This window comes from Cervus elaphus, chromosome 21 (genome assembly GCF_910594005.1).
Source record: "Cervus elaphus chromosome 21, mCerEla1.1, whole genome shotgun sequence".
Classification (NCBI taxonomy): domain Eukaryota; kingdom Metazoa; phylum Chordata; class Mammalia; order Artiodactyla; family Cervidae; genus Cervus; species Cervus elaphus.
Window position 1 is genome coordinate 81,185,476 of NC_057835.1, and position 18,477 is coordinate 81,203,952.

An 18,477-nucleotide genomic window follows, 5' to 3' on the forward strand; every position below is an offset into this window, starting at 1 on the left:
CTATCACAGCATTGTTATCAGCTATACCCCAATATAAAATTAAAAGTTAAAACCCTCCTAAAGGGTCCCTCTGGAGCCTGGATTGAGTTTACTTTAAATTAAACATCAGGAACTATCCTGAGGCATTTGGGCCTTTGAATGGAGCTCCCTACGTAGCTGTAGATCTTTGAAACAAGTGACCGTTCACCTTTAAGATGGATCTTCTAATCCACTGAGTTATTTTTTCTAAAGGGGGTTTGGTTCCCTCAGTAATATCACAAGTCTAATGACACGAGTGCCTGCCCCTTCTCCGTCTCTCTCTCATACACACAGACACACAGACACAGACACAGACACAGACACACACACACACACACACACAGACACACACACACAGACACACACACACACAGACACACACACACAGACACACAGACACACACACACAGACACACAGACACACACACACAGACACACACACAGACACACAGACACAGACACACAGACACACACACACAGACACACACACAGACACAGACACAGACACACACACACACAGACACACACACACAGACACACACACACACACACAGACACACACACACAGACAGACACACACACAGACACACACAGACACACACACACACAGAGACAGACACACACACACAGACACACACACACACAGACACACACACACAGACACACACACAGACACAGACACACACACACACACACAGACACACACACACAGACACACACACACACACAGACACACACACACACACACAGACACACACACACACAGACACACACACAGACACAGACACACACACACAGACACACACACACAGACACACACACACACACATGTACGGAACTCCTTTTCACTACCAGCAAATAAAGGATATTTTAGTCAATATCCTGAACTAGCTAAAAGCAAAGCTATGCAAATAATAGCTGTGTGTAAACTGTGGACAGGATTGTATTATCTGAAGGTCCCCTTTTGAGTGTGGGGGAGTGGGGAAAAAGAGGAGATTGTAGGTTGGTTGGATTTTGTTTTGTTTTCCAAAAATTTGCTTCAGCATGTCATTATAGAATCAGCAGAAAAGGAAAGCAGCGTTTGGAAGAGATACGGACAGGCGGGGGGAGCCGTCCCCCGAATGTAAACACCCGCGGAGCAGGTCGTGCCTGTCATTTCCTGCTGCATCCCCCAGGCCCGGGGCATCATCAGCGCGCAGTAAGCGTGCTAGTCAACAGAAGCAAAGACTTGTGGAGGCTGGTGCAAATACACTAGTAAGCTTGCCTGGCCGCATAAATGTGCACCCTTCAAAGACAACGTTCAGAATCTCACTTCTAAAGCTATGAAATTTGAAGATAAATGTGGATTCCCTTCTACTTAAATTGGGCTTAAAATTTAGCTGCATCTTTCAAAGGCAAGCAGATAAGTAACAATGGTAGCCACAATCATTAACCCAGATGGCATCCGTTCCACATGCAGCCTCTCTGTAACAGCATTGCAGGCACTGCCTCTCTGGTCACTCAAGACAGCTCTGCTGGGGGGCCCGCACTGAGCCAGCGGACATTTAGAAGGTGGGGGGAACATGCCAACCAGGACCCTGTTGGCAAGCCATGCTTTCAACCTCTACACTTGGTGACCTCGTAAACCACAGTCCTCAAAGGGACCAAACAGAGTGAGTTCATATGCTTCAATAATGAAGAAAAATAATCATTATCTCAGACAAATCCCAGAGAACTTCTAGGAAACAACAAAACCTTGAGCCCACATGTGAGACACCAAGCCTTCAATCCTGAAACACTCAGCTCTCATGCTGCCAGCCCCCCGAGATGAAAGACGCCCCAGAACAGGGTCGCGGTTAAGGGTCAGCGAAGCATCTGGGTTTAAATCCCAGCTCCGCCACTCGTTAACCATCGCCCTCTCAGCCGATTACTTCATCTCTCTCTGAGCCTTGATTATTACTGTTTATAAGAAGAGATGATAATACCTGTCACACAGGGCTATTGGAAGGATTCAGTAAGATGTGTATATATCTGGCTTAAAACATCATCACTGTAACTACCATTTATTTTGCTTTGACTATGTGCCCAGCACTAATCTAAGTGATAAGTAGAGAAACTAAGTAGAGAATCTCTCATTCACCCTTCCCAATAATCATGTTACTGGTGAGGAGACCAAGGCTCAGTGTTTAGGAAGCTTGCCCACGGTCATAGAGGCCGGCAACCAGTAGAGACTTGAACCCGGATTCGAGCCCGGACAGCCCATCACTGCTGTCTGTGCGCTCACCTGGCTTCTCTGTGGCCTCTCACAAAATGGATGGACGTGTTTTTTAAGATACAAGACATTTAATTATTGGTAGTTACCATTTCACTGGCCTCAGGACAGTTTTTCTTCCCCTCCCCCCAAAATAATCTTCCTATTACTTTTAGAGATGTCTTGAATATCTTTAGACAAAACCTCTCTTGCGTAAGCCCTAGAAAGCAAATACTAAATCAGGAGGTACGCACGGGTCCCTCTGGCGAGGGCCAGCCTATCTCCAATGAGCAGAGAAGAGAGGACGCGGAGGGCCGAGAAGGCGCGAAGAGAGGGCAGACACACCCACACTTTTGTTTATTTCTCAGCGTTGCCTGGAGCTGACCTTGGACCGCTTCCTATTTGTGTTGACTCAGGAACATCGTTCGGGAAAAACTTTAATTTTCCAAAGCTTTCTGCTTGGTGCCAATGGTTTCTTATTCCCAAGGCTAAAAATGCTAAAGGATTTTTTTTTTCTTTCCAAAATGCCGCATGTCTCTAATAAAACTACAGACTTCTCTAAAGCTAGGTGGTTGGGCAACATCTAAAACATCTTAGCCCATAAATCAAAGTTTTCCGCGGTGACTTATCATAACCCCAATGTGTAAAACAGAAGCGATAAGACTATTCCTGTTTATTTTATTTCTAATCTTTCGGAACAGCTGCCACTTTTCAAGGGCTTCATAGCTTCTCCTGCTGGGTTCTGTCAATCGCTTTCCATAGGTGAGGAGATCCCCTTCATCCAGGCTCCCAGGAAGCTCCAGGCTCTTAGGGGCAGCTCTGCCAACCCTGTCATGGACGCCCTCACTGCAGCTAAAGAGTAAGAGCCTCTGGTTGGAAAGTTCTTCTCTTGTAAACAGAAGTTTATGGTTATACACATGCCTCAAATTAAGTGTATTTTCCACATGATAAAAACAAGAGCAAATATTTATATAATGCTACCAGGGGCCAGGAAATATTCTAAGCGATACCCATAGATTTATTTTCACAACAACCCTATGAGCTAGTTGTTTGTTATCACCACTTTTTTCCCCCTCAGATTAAAAAACAAAAAAACTGAGGTTTAGAGTTTCAATGACTTATTCAGGTTCACTCGGCTAAGAAATAGCAGAGCCAGGCTTTCCCTCAAGTAGTCCAGCTTCAGAGAACAAGCCCCTTCTCACTCCACTATATTGCCATTCTAACAACTTAGTGTTTTAAGAGTCAACTTACATTTAGCATGATTGTTGAATTTGGGTCGAATTCTTCCTAGAGTTCCTGGCACTAAAATAATATCATCCACATTAGTCAGGTAATTGCTCAAGAATTCTGTTCTATCACATGTGACATCTTCCATTCCTATAGGAAGGGGGGAAAAAGTATTTTCAGGCAATTATAAAATTAAAATCTCAACACAGACACTAAAGATAATATTCAGGCACAAGTGAAAGTGAGGATCCCTCTCTTGAGATTTCTTAACTTGACTTTGGGTTTTTTAGTGCTTCTTTATATTATCTTTTCACCAGACTTTTGATTGAGTCATATCATCTTGCAGCACTAGAAGGCTGAAAATGCATCATCTCAGTTACCATTTTAAGTCATTCAGCAAGAACAAGATAAAGGAAGCAACCATGATCTTTAAAAAAAAACAAAAAACAAAAAATGATCATTATGAAAAAAATAAATTCATTTTAAAAAAAAATCCCAAATCGCTTTAAACTCTTTCTAGCTGGGAGTGATGCAAATCACTGGAATGTACAGTCCTGTGTCTCTTTTACAAAAATCTCATTTTCCAACTGTCTCTCTTCTCTCTCTAATACATCTCCCGACTTGAGTATATAAGCACCAGTCCTCATTCTGCCTTCACTGGTGGCCTTGGATGTTACTGACCAAACAGTACTGGAAACGAGAGAGAAGGAAAAAGGTCAACTCCAGTGACCACCCAAACTGAAAAACAAAACAACGCTGTAAATAATGCAATCAGTTACAGCTGAAAGCTAGCAACTAGAACACAAAAAGGGTCTAGGTAGCGAATTTTTAAAATCAACAAATACTATATCTGCCCTCCAATGATTTCCTACCTGCCTCTCATCAAAAAAAAAAAAAAAAAAATTCCTTGATCAATGATAAAAAATAACTAAATAAAAAGAAACTCAAATTTTAGAATGACAAATCATGGAGGCTGGAAGAGAACTTTATTGTCATTTCAGAATTTACAAGATGCGATGAAGCTAGAAAGGTTTAATATATCGCTTTGTACAATTCACTATCTGAATATTCTTTAAGAGGGGGAACATAAATGATTTTTTAAAGGATTCCCTAAGGTTCTGGAATAAACAGAGTGGTCCTGATCTAGTAAAATTTAAATTATCACCTTCTGGGATCCCAGATTCAAACCCCTTCCTTTTTTTAATACAAACTGGAAGGAAGTAACCACAATCTTCAAAGAAAAATCTATTTATACAATTCTTATTAAAAAATATTAAAAAAAAAACCCAGATTGCTTTAAAATATAGATAGAAAAATATATCCCAACATAGCACAAGAGCTATAGATTAGCCTTTTAACATTTAAAATCTCTGGAAGAAAAATTAAAACAATAGACAGCTATATGTTCTAGCACAATGTCTACTACGGACTTCCCAGGTGGCTCAATGGTAAAGAGTCTGCCTGTCAACGCAAGAGACGCTGGTTCAATCCCTGGATCGGGAAGATCCTCTGGAGAAGGCAATGGCAACCCACTCCAGTATTCTTGCCTGGAAAATTCCATGGAGAGAGGAGCCTGGTGGGCTGTATAGTCCACGGGGTCCCAAAGAGTCAGACGAATTGGACACGACTGAGCACCTGAGCAGGCACGCACATACAGTGTCGACTACACAACAGTGTTCATCCAGGAAGGGCAAGTCTCTAAGTATATATGAATGGGAGACTAGAAAGATCTTCCATTTTCTACCTTTCTAAGTCACTTAAGCCACCCCAGTGGTGAAGCATCTCTCTTGCTTTCAACGTGCTTCTCAAGCCTCATCACCCTTCACCCTCCAGGCTGACTCTGGCAGTGGTGTTGGTGCTCTCATTCTACAAATGAGGAGGCTGACTTGGAGAGCCTTTTAAGTGGCACAGTGTAATTTGAACTCCAATGCAACCCATTCTCACTCCAAAGCTCGGACTCTGAAACGCCAGACAGTGTTACCTTCTAAAAAAGAGAAGCTATGCCGTCTATTCATTTCAGAAGGCTGCCCACCAGCAAGACATGAATTTTATCTAGCCAAGACTTTTACAAGGCTCCAGCGGTGACTCAGTGGAACCCATCTACTTCTTAGACATCTGGCTCCACCATGTGACCAAATGTCCTTGACACCTCTGGGCCACTTAAGTGGAATCAGCTGTGTCACAGGCTCCAAATTCTCTATCCTCTCTGCAGCTCTCCAGCAAGTCAAACTCTTGGGGCACAGTTCTGCAGACAGTCACGTTTAGTCCCTGCAGAAGAGCAAGTTAATCCCAGGGCTCTTTTTTTTTTTTTTTTTTTTTAATTCTCATAGATCTTTTAGAACATTCTGTAAAGAAAACTTCAGGCCCAGAGCAGCGGTTTGATTGGGGAGATTTATTTGCCCAATCTTAACAGAACCACCGGCTCAACCAATTTTCTTCTTCTAAACCCTCCTAGAAGGGAGCAGCCCGTTTTCCAGAGTCACAGTCTCAAATTGTTAGTTCTGGAATGCAGGAGGCATTCTCTGGAACTCAGTCTGCATACCTGTGAAGTAAGAATGTTCTCTGATGCATCCCTCCCCCAGCTCTATCAACATACAATGTTTATGATGCTCTTGATCCATGAATTTTTCTCCTTTATACAGTGATTTAGAAAACTGCTTCCTAAACTGTTTCTTCCTCTCTTTAACAGTCATCTCTATTGAAACAGGGTCCTCTGGCTTGGGTCTAGAATTCACTCAGTGAATGCAGGGAAATAATTTCCCTTATATGTCACTTCTATAGCAGAAGGCTATGTCTCCACCTTTTCATCATGTTCAAATTTATTTTTTAGCCATGTGAATCATGTGAACTCCTTTTAGGGTTGTGACTAGCAGTGATATGTCATATTCACAGAGGAAACTCTTACTATCACAAGGGAACTGTCTGCAACTGTTTTTTTTTTTTTTTGCACTGCAAGACTTATGAGACTTAGCTCCCTGACCAGGGATTGAGTGAGCCTGGGCCCAGCAGTGAAAACGCCAAGTCCCAACCATTGGACCACCAGGGAATGCGCTGTAACTTTTTAATAAGAGACAGATTTTGTAAGAAAGGCTTTTCCTACAAAGACTAGGAAGATACAGGAAGTCCCTGGTTTTGATTGACATGAATGCAAGAGTCGTCTCAGCTCATCTCATAGCTTTGAGTCACGGTCCAATTTCTTTCCCCATCCTAAAGAAAGGGGGAAGGAAGAAAAGGAATACAACCTGGGGTTTCTGGGATTCCCCAACACCACCAGAAACCTTATCTGCTTAGACAAAGGACCAAGGTTTTACCGTGGTCTCCGACAAAGATGACATTGACACAGCGATGCAGCTTCAGCTGTTTCAGTCCGTCCATCAGCTGCCCCACGGTTTTGTCAATGTCCCTCAGAGGATTCGTCATCTGGAAAAAGGAGCAAATTAGTCTCTGAAGGTTTTTTTTTTTCCTTTCAGTATCTCAAAGATCTTCTAAACATGCTGGAAAGAAAACTTCAGGCCCAGAGGCAGAGCTTTGTCTAGGGAGATTTTCCTGTCATTCTAAATGGAAACCTGGTCTAAGCACTTTTATTTGTACTCTTTAAGGAAAGTTAAACCTCTCCTCATCCAATCCCTTTCAAGATTCTTTGACACAAAAATTGAAATATTAAGGACAATTCTTTTTTTAGAAATAAAATGGCCTTTCTAAAATATAACAATGTCCTTTACATCCAAGAATTTTGAGAGTGAGCAGAAAATCAGATGGACAGTTTAAGCTTCTTGACCCCTGAGTGAAATCACTTAGGTTTTGAACCATGGCAAGAAGATGGAGGCCAAGGGAATCAAAAGCAGCTCTGAGGTTAAATGGTAACCTTTCACTAAACGATGCCGAATTGGAGCATCATTAACATGATGAGACCCATCTAGTGTTCCAAAAAAACTTAACTGTCAATTTCTGACAATAGATTCTCAAGAGAAGGGCCTCTCCTAGGAAACAAGCTACTCCTTCTCAATTTAGCCCCTTTGAGGCTGATCAGGAGTAAAATACGAATCTGTAAGAGTCCAAACTTAAACAGAAGTGAGTCACTGAGCTTGTCCTAGAAAGTTTCTTATTTAGCCTAATGAAAAATGAAAACTCAGTTCTCCAGAGAACATTTCCAAAGCGTAAGAATCATAACTCATCTCTCAAGTCCTTGCTTCAAATGGCAGTTTCTAACAGCAAAAAAGTGAAAGAGTTATTCACTCAGTCATGTCCAACTCTTTGCTACCCCATGGGCTGTAGCCCGCCAGGCTCCTCTGTCCATGGGATTTCCCAGGCAAGAATACTGGAGTGGGTTGCCATTCCCTTCTCCAGGGGGTCCTCCTGACCCAGGGATCAAACCGCGGTTTCCTGCATTGCAGGCAGAGTCTTTACTGTCTCAGCCACCAAGGAAGCCCCATAGCATGAATGTCCCCACGTATTACAGGTACTGGGGACGTCCCTCTCAGCTCTGGGCAATAGAGAGACTTTCAAGAAACACCCCATCAGCCAAACACCTGACAGTACTTCAGCCGACTCTGACAACTGAGCTACAGTCACACACATCCACTCAAGATGCCTCCCACAAGAACAGAAGGATCCGCATATCTTCTTTCCTCAGACACATAATGTTATCTTCCATTGGCATCTTCTCAGAGGACTCAGGATCTTCCCTCATATAATGTCATCAGTAAAGTCAAGGTGTAAATTTGTTTTCCTCTATGACAGAAGTCAGTATTTCAAATTCTGTCCCAAGGAGTAAGTCATGAGAGAAAGTTTCAGAGCGATGTATGCAGCGTAATCTGAAGAGACTAACAGAGGGTGGACAGGGGCGTTTGCTTCTGAGGAAACCATGCTCTCCTCTAAGACCTTCATTTAGACAAAGAAATACCAAAGCACAACCTGTATCAACCCCTGGCAACAGATTAATTTCCTCTGCTCAACAAGATGACTCAGGCTAGAACCCAGAACCTACTTCTCAGTGATCAGTTCAAACAATAAATTAGATAGTGCCTTGGCAGTATCTGAAGGTGCCTGGAAAAGTAACAGCCTAGAGGCTGTTGTGAAGGTAATGAAGAGAACACGCTGCCCACATCTCTACAAGAAAACGCACCCGCCTCTACCCACCCACTGTCTCCTCTCTCCTTCCATTTCACCTCTTTCCGTCTATCACCTAAGACCGCCTCTGAACTCGGAACAGACTGCTAACCTAATCCCGTACTCTACTGAGTTCTAATCTACACCGTCTTTGAGGATTTCCCCAACTACCTTGCTGGGTTGTTCTCAAGAACCAAGGTTACAAACAACTGTGACAAATTCTGTGGAAAAGTGCAAGCAAAACCAACAGCTCTCTTAACACTCATTCAAGCCTAAATGTTCACATTAGTTTGGGGGCAACTAACTCTAAAGAAAGTAGAAGGGTGTTTGTTTTTTGGCTGAGTTCAAGAACGCTTCACATGAGTGCTAACCTCTGAAGTACTATATTCTTCTGGACTCAAAGCCAAGGAAGATGCACCAAATGTTTTCTGAAATGCATTCAGCTGATTTTCAAACCAAGGCACTGAAGGGAACCTCCAGGGCTGCCCGCCACAAATCTTTGGAACAACAGATAAACTTACTTTGTCCTGACGAGCTTCCGCAGCATAATGATCCATCCTATGTACTTTTCTTCTTCTTTTCTTTGGAGGAGTAACTGGTCTTTCCTGTCTCCTCTTAGGGGTAACCTTCCTCTTAGGTCTCTTAGCCGGAGTAAAAGGTGAACCATAACTACTCTCCTGTACTGGCGGATAGAGATGTGTGGACTCAGAAGCCGTCTGTCCCTCTGGGTCAGATAATAAAGCTCACATTTTGCCATCTAGGCTCAGTGAAGTCTTAGTTAAAAAACAAAAAGCAAACTAAGACTCCTTCTGAAGTGATTAAAAAAAAAAATTGGTATGAAGGGTGATTTGGGGAACTCTACAGAGAGAAGCCTCCTAAACTGAACTCGATGTTGCTGTCACAGCTTCTTCACTGAGAACAAAAATATAATTTAAGAGGATCTGGTCGTGTGATCTCTTTTGGCTGAGGAGCCTACTCGTGGATACACCTGAAGGTGACACAGAGTTCTGTATTCCACAACTCCTGCGTCATGGAGAGGCTGGTCCTTGGTTATGAGAAACTCTCCATTTATAAAGTACTCGCTGAAAAATAAATACTAATCACTCAGTCATTTTAAGGTGCAAAGGGATTCATGGATGTAGTTTCAATTCAGATTCAGACAGGTATCTATTCAGACCACCAAATATATCCATGCAACTGTCACCTTCCTTGGAAAGGATCAGGAAAAAAAATTTAAACCAAGGATGAAATGAAACATAAATACCAAACAAGCTTCCTTGGTCATGAATATACCGATATTTCTACAAATCAGGAGAGAGTTTCCCACTGATAATTTGGGTTTCTGGTAGAGAGGAACTCTAAGCCAAGAAATAATCATAAATAAAATTGTCATTTAAAAAAAAATTCTCTCATAAAATTAGATAAAATGCAAAAAGTCATCAAGATCTCTTCGTCTTAGTATATTTATATCAAGAAAGAGTCTACTTATCCTCTTTCTGTTAGAAATTCCCCTCTTGGTAGTGGTCTGGAAGGTAGCGACTGTACTATGCATCTTGTTTTGAACATCTCTTGGGTGGTAAAGGCTGATACGTAAACTGAGGAAAGATAACCTTTTTGGACTTCCAAATGCTGGAGAAAAACAAGCCGCTGATGTGCGGATGGTGCAAAGGTGACTTAAAGCAGCAAGGCCTGCCGTCCACCTAGCTGATCTCTCTCGGGGGGACTGTTCTGAGAATCATTCAGATGCAAGAAGGGGCAAAGGAGGGGTGATGTTAGTGTGTTCCGGGACGCGTCTGCCATGCGGTGTCGCTGTGTCCAGAGCAAGCACTGCAAAGACACTGCCGTCCCATCCTCTCTCCCACAGAGGATGGACAGACACAGCACCTCCCCAGACTCTGGTTTGGTTTGCTTGCTTGTTTTTAAATGCTTCCGGTTTAGCCAATTCCCCATGAGATGAGAAGCAAAAGGAAAAAGAGAGTTTACCATTTCATGGTCACCAAACACATTCAGCTAGCGCTCAAGTCTGCCCATCAGACACTCGGCCATTTGCAAGAGACCTCAACATTCCAAAGACTCCAGAGGCGAGCCCTTCCAATTGCAGGGGGTTAGAGGAGCAGCGGGGGATTTAGTCAAAATGAGTTTCCATCCAGGGATTATAAGGCACGTATTTCCTTCTTCGAATGTTAGAGGTAGACGGAAGCTAAGTTTTCACTGACCAGCCATACTTTAGTCTGACTTTAGAAGATTGAGCCTGAGGTTATTAAAAGGATGGGAAGGAGAGGGGGCAAATGTCCCTGCTTTTCAGAAGGATACTTTGCCGTCTGAAGGTAGTAACTAGCCAGCCAAAGCTCTGCCTCCGGGCCTGAAGAGCAGCCGAACCAAGAGTCACGGAGAGAAGCACAGAAGGTCAAAGGTTACGCCAAAAACCAAAAGCAAGCATGTTTTCAGAACATTCACCATTACGCTATGAAACCAGGAGTGATACGCCACTGCCTGGAGCTACACGCCCCACGTGTGGTCATCTCATTTAATAACCTTTGCGAATCATCCTGAAAAAAGTATACTCAAATATCAGGCGAAGAAAGCACAGACGTCGGCTGTACTGGAGCAGACGACATGCTGCCAGATTGAATCAGTCTGATTGAATTTCAGATGCAAGGCATGTTCTCAACAGACGTAAAAGACAGCATGTTACTGATTTCAACAATAATCTTTCAGCCAGTATAGTCTTTGTATGCCCAATAAAGACAAGTGAGAAATATATATTATGAGGTAGATAAACCAATTCTGTCTACCACACACACAAAAAGAGGTTTTTCTGGCTTTGGTTTCATGTTTGAAAAGTATAAACTGTTTTGTGTTTCTCTCAGTAAAAAAATAAGATTTCTAGAACCAAATGAGAATTAGTTGAAATCTGAAAATACCCCTTTCCTCTTAAGGGAAGAAAGTGATCAAGTTCTCAGGTAATCGTAACAAAAGGTACATTCCAACATCTCATCATAAATGTTTTACCCCGTGGATATATGAGAATATCCCAGTTATAAGAAGCATTAATACTAAAAAGAACATAGCAAGAATCCTTCTAACTCTCAATTCAGAAATACTCAGGAAAAAAAGATTTATATGTTTATGAGAATCCTAAACCTAGAACCATCATTACAGCCAATTAAAGCATCCTGTATTATGCTTTATTTATCGCTGCTCAGTACCTTAAAAAAACTTTTAATTCATTTCTCGATCAAAACACACACACACTTTCAAGTAAGTAATTATAACTTAACTATGTATATGAGAAATCCAGAGATGTTTGTGGATAAAGAACATTCATTGCTAAACCTTATAACTTTTAAGGAAATGAAAATTATAAGAGTTATACCTTCTCTGTATTGTTAAAAAGTCACCTTTTGACATAAAGAAAATGTTCTGTGCGGTTTGAACACGGCTGTTAATGGATCACTTTGCTTATCTCCTGTACTATAGGAGAGTTTAATGGTTTTCTGGTCTGGGAGTCAGAAGTTACATTTCCAAGTATACTTACCAGCCAAGCAACTGGAGCAGCCCTCCTAAAGTACCAGCCTCTTGCTTTTTAAAGAATGGCTACACCCATCTCTGTTTGCCTCTGTTACAGAGTCTTTTAGGGATACTATTATCCAAGCAAAAGTGAACCTTTAAATAGGGCACATGGAACTGCTTAGGGCTTGGTGTGTGTGTGTGTTTTTTTTTAACATCTTAATAAAATGCGGTTCCTTTTGTTCACTTTAGATTAATCTCAAAGAAAATCATCCTAAGGATAAAACGGCCATGCTTGCTCTGGCAAGAATAAGTTCTGTGTTTCATGTATGCAGATGTTTGTCTCGTTTTATCATTTGTGTTTCATAATCATGTGCAGTGGTTAAACATCAAAGGAATAGGAAAAAGAACATAGAACTTACATGACTTCAATGATTTAAGGCAAACTAAGAATGGTTTCACATAGCCGCTAGTTTCCAGAGCTTAGAGAAATCACCACTGAACTGATGCTAAAGCATTCAGAAGTATTTATGGTTCTCAGTATTTACTGCCTTTGTTTAAACATCCTGCATTTTGATCAAAAATACTTAAGCCAAGACATACTTATCTGTATTTCCTTAGTCATTCTTATGCTGAACATGAGAAACTTAATTATAGCCAACAGTGCTGCCATTGGCTATCTGAGAACAAGAGGTATTTTCCATCATCGAAGAGTTTGTGAAATAATTTCTCATCCAAAATCAAGTTTTATTATGTTGATGTAGACCTCAGCACCCCAGGAAGAAAGAGTGGTGGAAAACATTTAAAATATTAAAAGATTTAGATTCGCAAATCCCAGCATATTTTAAAATGATCTATGCTGAAGTACTGGGGAAATTTCCATCACTTGATAAAAGAACAACATAATAAAATCTCACCATGCCTTTTCCACCTCCAGAATTTGGAGTTCTCCAGCATACTACCTTACAAACTGACCTACTACGATTCCCGAGTGTTTGCTATAAGGGTGTCACACTGCTTTGCTAAACAGATTCATTCCATAGTGTTTTTCTCGCAATTAAGAATTTGTTTCACTTTAGGGGGTGAGGGATATGTTCATGGTCTTGATCCTGGTGATGCTCTCACAGGTATATACCTATGCCGAGATTCATCAAACAGCAGCGCCCAGTGCTACAGTGTTTTCCAGGTCACCTGCACCTGCAGAGGCCACTGAGCTGACCTAGCCTCTCTGACCCACACTGCCTTTCTAAGGGAGTTGAAATTCAGTCACACCGCCTTGCATTGCAGGTTGCATCTCTAGATTCTTTTCCACTCCTATCCCGGTGACGGCAAAGGCCAGCCCTTCCCGGTCCTTCATCTTCTGACTGATGCCTGCAGGACTGGAACCTATGAACACCAAGTGGCTGGAATATATGAACACCAAGCTGGAAGATAGGAACACCCTCCTATGAACACCAAGTTTAGGATATGCTTGCATAACAAATCAATCTGAAATGAAGTTCCTGTAAGAAAAACAGGTATGTTTAAGATTCTTTTAAATGTTTTCACTGTTGTAGTTCTTTGACTCTGTATCTACCGTACACACACCAACATGCTAAGAGACTGTGCAAGTCCTGAAGTCAGGTCAGTAGACGAGGCGGCCCAGGGACACAGGCTCTCAGGCAGAAGATAAGCTACTAACCTCAGGGCCAAAGGGGCCATACTTGTGTCCAGAGAAATCAGGCTGTTCGGAATAGAAGGCATAGACTGAAGGCCTACGGGAAAATTGGAAGGTTCAGAATCTCCCCCAAACCACACACAACAAAAGAATATCACTTATCCCTACACATTACACAAACATCCTTGCAAATCAAGTTAATCACCCAACCACTGTTAGTCTTACCATGAAAAAAGTCTCTTTCTTGTTTTTTTTTTTTTCTGTTGTTTTCTATTATTTCCACATCCACCACCCTCTACACCACCCCCACTGTGGTAACTACCTGGTTACTACCTTCAGGAATAAAAACTCAAGAGGAAAATCTGAATGCAAACTCAGGTCTTTGATCCCTAAGATAATAGAACCCAGTGAGAGTTCACAGGGCCGTGCAATCTGCAGCCTGAAAGAACAACTCCATTCAAGTGAAAATAATCAGTCTTCTGGATTGGGAGTTTGGGATTAGCGGATGCAAGCTATTATCTACTGAATGGATAAGCAATCCTTACTGCTTATATAGGACTGTTTATATGTACAGCACGGGGAACTACAGTCAACATCCTGTGATAAACCATAATGGAAACAAATATGAAAAAGAATGTGTGTATATACACATACATATAAAATGCATACCTGAGTCACTGTGCTGTGCAGTAAAAACTAATACACTGTAAATCAACTACACGTCGATAAAATAAAACCTTTCCAAAAGTCAGTCTTCGTGCTTTCCCAGTTCTTGGGATGCTGCTGGTTTATTTACCAAAGCCAAGAACTCCCTCGAGCCCTGCTGTGGTGACCAGGATTAACAGCTGGAGTAGTTCACGTAATTAAACTGTCCTCAGTCACCTACATCCACTGTGCCCTAAATCCCTCTTAGGGAGGTCGCCTTTAAGGCTCAGAACTGCAGAACCAGTAACAGCGGCAGACCTTGGCTGTGCCCCTACTGCACAGCCCATCGAGGTATTCACCCAGTTCCACCCCGAGGCAGAAACGCACTCACGAAGGAAGGGAGTTGGGGAGGGGGCAGATACCTTTCGTGGTCCGGCAGGGTCAGCCACTGCAGGATGGTCAGTATCCTCCTCTCGTGAGGGATCACCCTGTGGGCAGCAACCAGCAAGCGTGAGGTCAGGAGGCATCGCTACCGACTGCAGCCTGCCGAGCGCCTGCCCCTGCACCCAGGCCAGCAGCTCTCTACTTACCACCATCTGTTTTCACTTCACTGAAGTAAAAGATCCCTTTTCCAATTAGTGTTTAAATGTCCGTTTCTATTTGCAACAGGTCATGTTGCTCAGCCTCGGCCGCAGAAGACAAGACTGGAAACTCTGATTCACAGTCAAGTGAAGAATCTGCCTTGCTCACAGAGGCTTGGCTGCAGACGAAAAGGACCCCGGACTCGGAACCCTTGCTATTTAGTGGGTAAAGCCATTAGCTGTGGCCACCAAGGGACCAGGACTTGTATCCCCAGTCTGCCTTCAGCTAGCATGACCTCTCTTGACCTCCAGGCTTCTCTGACCTCTCAGCCTCAGTTTACTCACCAGTAAAATAAAGATGACGGTAACACACACTGCATGGCTCGGCTGTAAGGATGGAACGAGGCAGGATGGGCAAAAGGCACGCACAGTGCTTAGCACACAGTGAGCGCTAAAAAACGTTCTTATTTTCATTAACAATCAAGATTAGTCACCATGCTATCTCAAAATAGCTATATGACTTAAGAAACATTGTTGAATCTGAAACTTTAAGTTCCTCATCTATAAAATAAGGGGTTAGGAAAGGTATTCGGGAAATTCTCTTCTAGCTCTATAAAAAATCTATCAAGAATAGGCACATATAATTATGAGACTGACGAAAAGGGTATAATCTTCATCCACAATGACTTTGTGTTTAAGTCTCATGCCTCTGTTGAAATATAATTACCCTCAGTCTGGCACTCGTTTCAGGAGCCCTCGGCTAGCATGATAGCACTGTATCGTGGGCTGACTTAGTTACATTACGATGCTCACAAGCTGAGTGATGTCTTTATGGGGAATTTTGCTTATTCTTTCCTAAAAAGAAGCATAACATACTTTTCTGCTCCCTCATCCAAGATCAGACATTGGAGCATGTTTACAATAAATTTAAACTGAAGCCCAAATTTAACTGTGGATAGTAAAAATGACTGTGGCCAAGAGTGAACCTTAATGTAAACTGTGGTCTCTGGGTGACAGTGATGTGTCCATGGAGGTTCCTCATTTGTGACCAGGGTACCACTCTGGTGGGGGATGTTGGTGCTGGGGGAGGCTGTGCCCGTGTGGGATGCGGATGGAGGTATTGGGTTGGACAAAAAAATTGTTCAGGTTTTCCCCTAAGATGTTATGGAAAAACCCGAATGAACTTTTGGGCCAAGCCAATATATGGGAAATCTTTGCTCCCACTGTTCAGTTTTACTGTGAACTTAAAACTACTCTAAAAAAGTAGCTATTAAAAATGTATCATGGGATACTGGGTGAGCCATTTCAGCTCTCAGTTTTGGTAGACACGAGCATGGGCTAGCCGGGGGAAAGACAGACCTTCCGAGTCACGGTAGACCGCTAGCGTTGGCAGCTCCACTCAGCAACCTCCCCCAGAGTCTGCCCCCTCCCGCCCCTATCAACACCACCCTTCCCTGAGAGATGCTGGGTCTGCCATTCCCCTCTCTGACCACTTCTCTGTCTAGAACTATCCTACCAGCCCAACAAAATCATGTTTACCATAAAACAAGTTCTCATTTATACAAATTCCAATGCTACTGAATAAACGTGATCTTGTTTATTATATCCTATAATTGAATTAGAAGTAGGCAAAGCCAAGCCAGGTTAATCGCTTGAGGTATTTAATTCCTCAGCCTTAGAAATCCCCTGTATCTGAACAAAATAATTACATATTTTGAATTCTTTCCTAACTTAAAAGAAAAGCGAGTATCGTGGTTTTTTCATTGTGCCTTACTTCACTACCTACCTACAAGCTGCTTTATTTTACGTAATTGGTGTTAAGTCACAAAGATGGATTCTGAAGGACTCACTTGATGCTAATAGAAAAATAAAGATTAACAGAATTTGTTTCAAGCTCAGACTGCTCACCCTTTAAATGCCTTCTTTAGACGGGGTACTTGACAAGTAGGGGAAGAAACATGAGCTCTGAGGTTTACATTGGTGATGTGACTTTGGCAAGCTACTTAACCTGCTGTTGCTCTATAAAATGAGCTGTCTTACAAGGTGGTTGTAAGGATTAAAGCACTCAGAGGCGTGTCTGGCACCTTGAAAAATGTGGGCTTCTATCGTTACGGACTGGATTCGTGTGTGTGTCACTCAGTCGTGTCCGACTCTGTGCGACCCCGTGGACTGCAGCCCGCCAGGCTCCTCTGTCCATGGACTCTCCAGGCAAGAACACTGGAGTGGGCTGCCATTTCCCTTCTCCAGGGGATCTTCCCGACCCAGGGATTGAACCCAGGCCTCCTGCACTGCAGGCAGATTCCTCCCATCTGAGCCATCAGAGGGGCTATGGATTCACGGGCCCACAGAAATGATACGCTCACTCATGAAATATCTGTTAAAAGCATATTACATTCAAGGCATTTGTGTGAATATAAATAAAGATACAAGACACTCCTACCAAAAAGACCCAATACGGAAGAGTTGCCATTCTCTGCTTGGAGAGAGAAGCAGGTGGTCATCATTTTCTGGGCGAGGGCATGCGTGTGGTGAGAGCGTGAGATGAGCATGTGGGGGCCTGAGTATCCACTGAAACCACAACCTTAGCCACAGCACTTTACCTGTCTAAGCCTTGGCGTTCTGATCACAAACGTGAGGAGTCACACAGAGTGGTCTCCGAGTTTCCCTGTAGATCTAAGACTGCCTTTATGAAAAAGCCTCAGAGACTAGAAAAGACACAGCCCCTAGCCATGAATGTTTAAAATCTGATGCAGACACAGTACAAACAGATCTGACAAAGGAAGAGTGTACTCCAAACAGAAAGGGATTCATGCAGTTGTCTTCACCATTACCAGTTGATACAGGGTTTCTCATGCGACCAAGCACATTAGACATGTTACAAGAAGAAAAGGAAATAGGAAAAAAAAAAAAAAGGAAAATGAACTAGATGAGGTATTCAGTGTTAAAGGGGAACAAATTACCTTAGGTCATACATAGATAGCTGTTGTCTGGTCATTGTTGAAAGAGATAATGTGAATAAGAAAACAAGTACCATTTGTTGGCTATTCTCTATGTACTAAGTACCCTACTAAGGACTTTAAGCAAGTTAATTCATTCTATCTTCATGACTCCCTAGGGCGAAGACACTATCATTCCCATTTAAAGATGAAGACGTTGATTTGTCAAGCGGTTAAAACATTTGTCCAAGGTCAGCAACCTACTGAGCAGCAGAGCTGGGACTGGAATCAATCCGACACCCATACATTAAGGGACTAGTGCTCTGAGTATGAGTCGACAGTAAAGAACGTAATGGAGACACAGCTGAGCATGATTCTGAAACGAAATACTATCATTTGAAAAGCAAGGCTAATTCTAGGTTGCAGAATGGAACCAGGTTAAAAAGATGACTTTCAAAGTCCAAGTCTATGGTTTGAATCTGCTTAAATTTGAAAATTTTCAGTATGGATGATGTGTAGATTTTCTTGACATATATTCCAGTAAATACCTGGAAGTGTGACCTT

At 42.5% G+C, this 18,477-nt stretch overlaps 1 protein-coding gene across 8 annotated transcripts in view; it reads right to left on the minus strand.

The window, feature by feature from the left end:
- ENPP2 (ectonucleotide pyrophosphatase/phosphodiesterase 2) overlaps window positions 1-18,477 on the minus strand; it is a 129,513-nt gene that overhangs the window by 35,776 nt on the left and 75,260 nt on the right. For 4 of the 8 annotated variants that reach the window (XM_043880409.1, XM_043880407.1, XM_043880410.1 and 1 more), the window contains exons 10-14: window positions 14,819-14,884; window positions 13,776-13,848; window positions 9,106-9,261; window positions 6,787-6,895; window positions 3,500-3,625 (exon numbers count right to left, since the gene is read on the minus strand). In XM_043880409.1, coding sequence (XP_043736344.1) covers window positions 3,500-3,625; window positions 6,787-6,895; window positions 9,106-9,261; window positions 13,776-13,848; window positions 14,819-14,884 — 530 coding nt within the window. The remainder of the gene's footprint in view (window positions 1-3,499; window positions 3,626-6,786; window positions 6,896-9,105; window positions 9,262-13,775; window positions 13,849-14,818; window positions 14,885-18,477) is intronic. The other 4 variants (XM_043880413.1, XM_043880411.1, XM_043880414.1 and 1 more) reach the window with 1 other exon arrangement.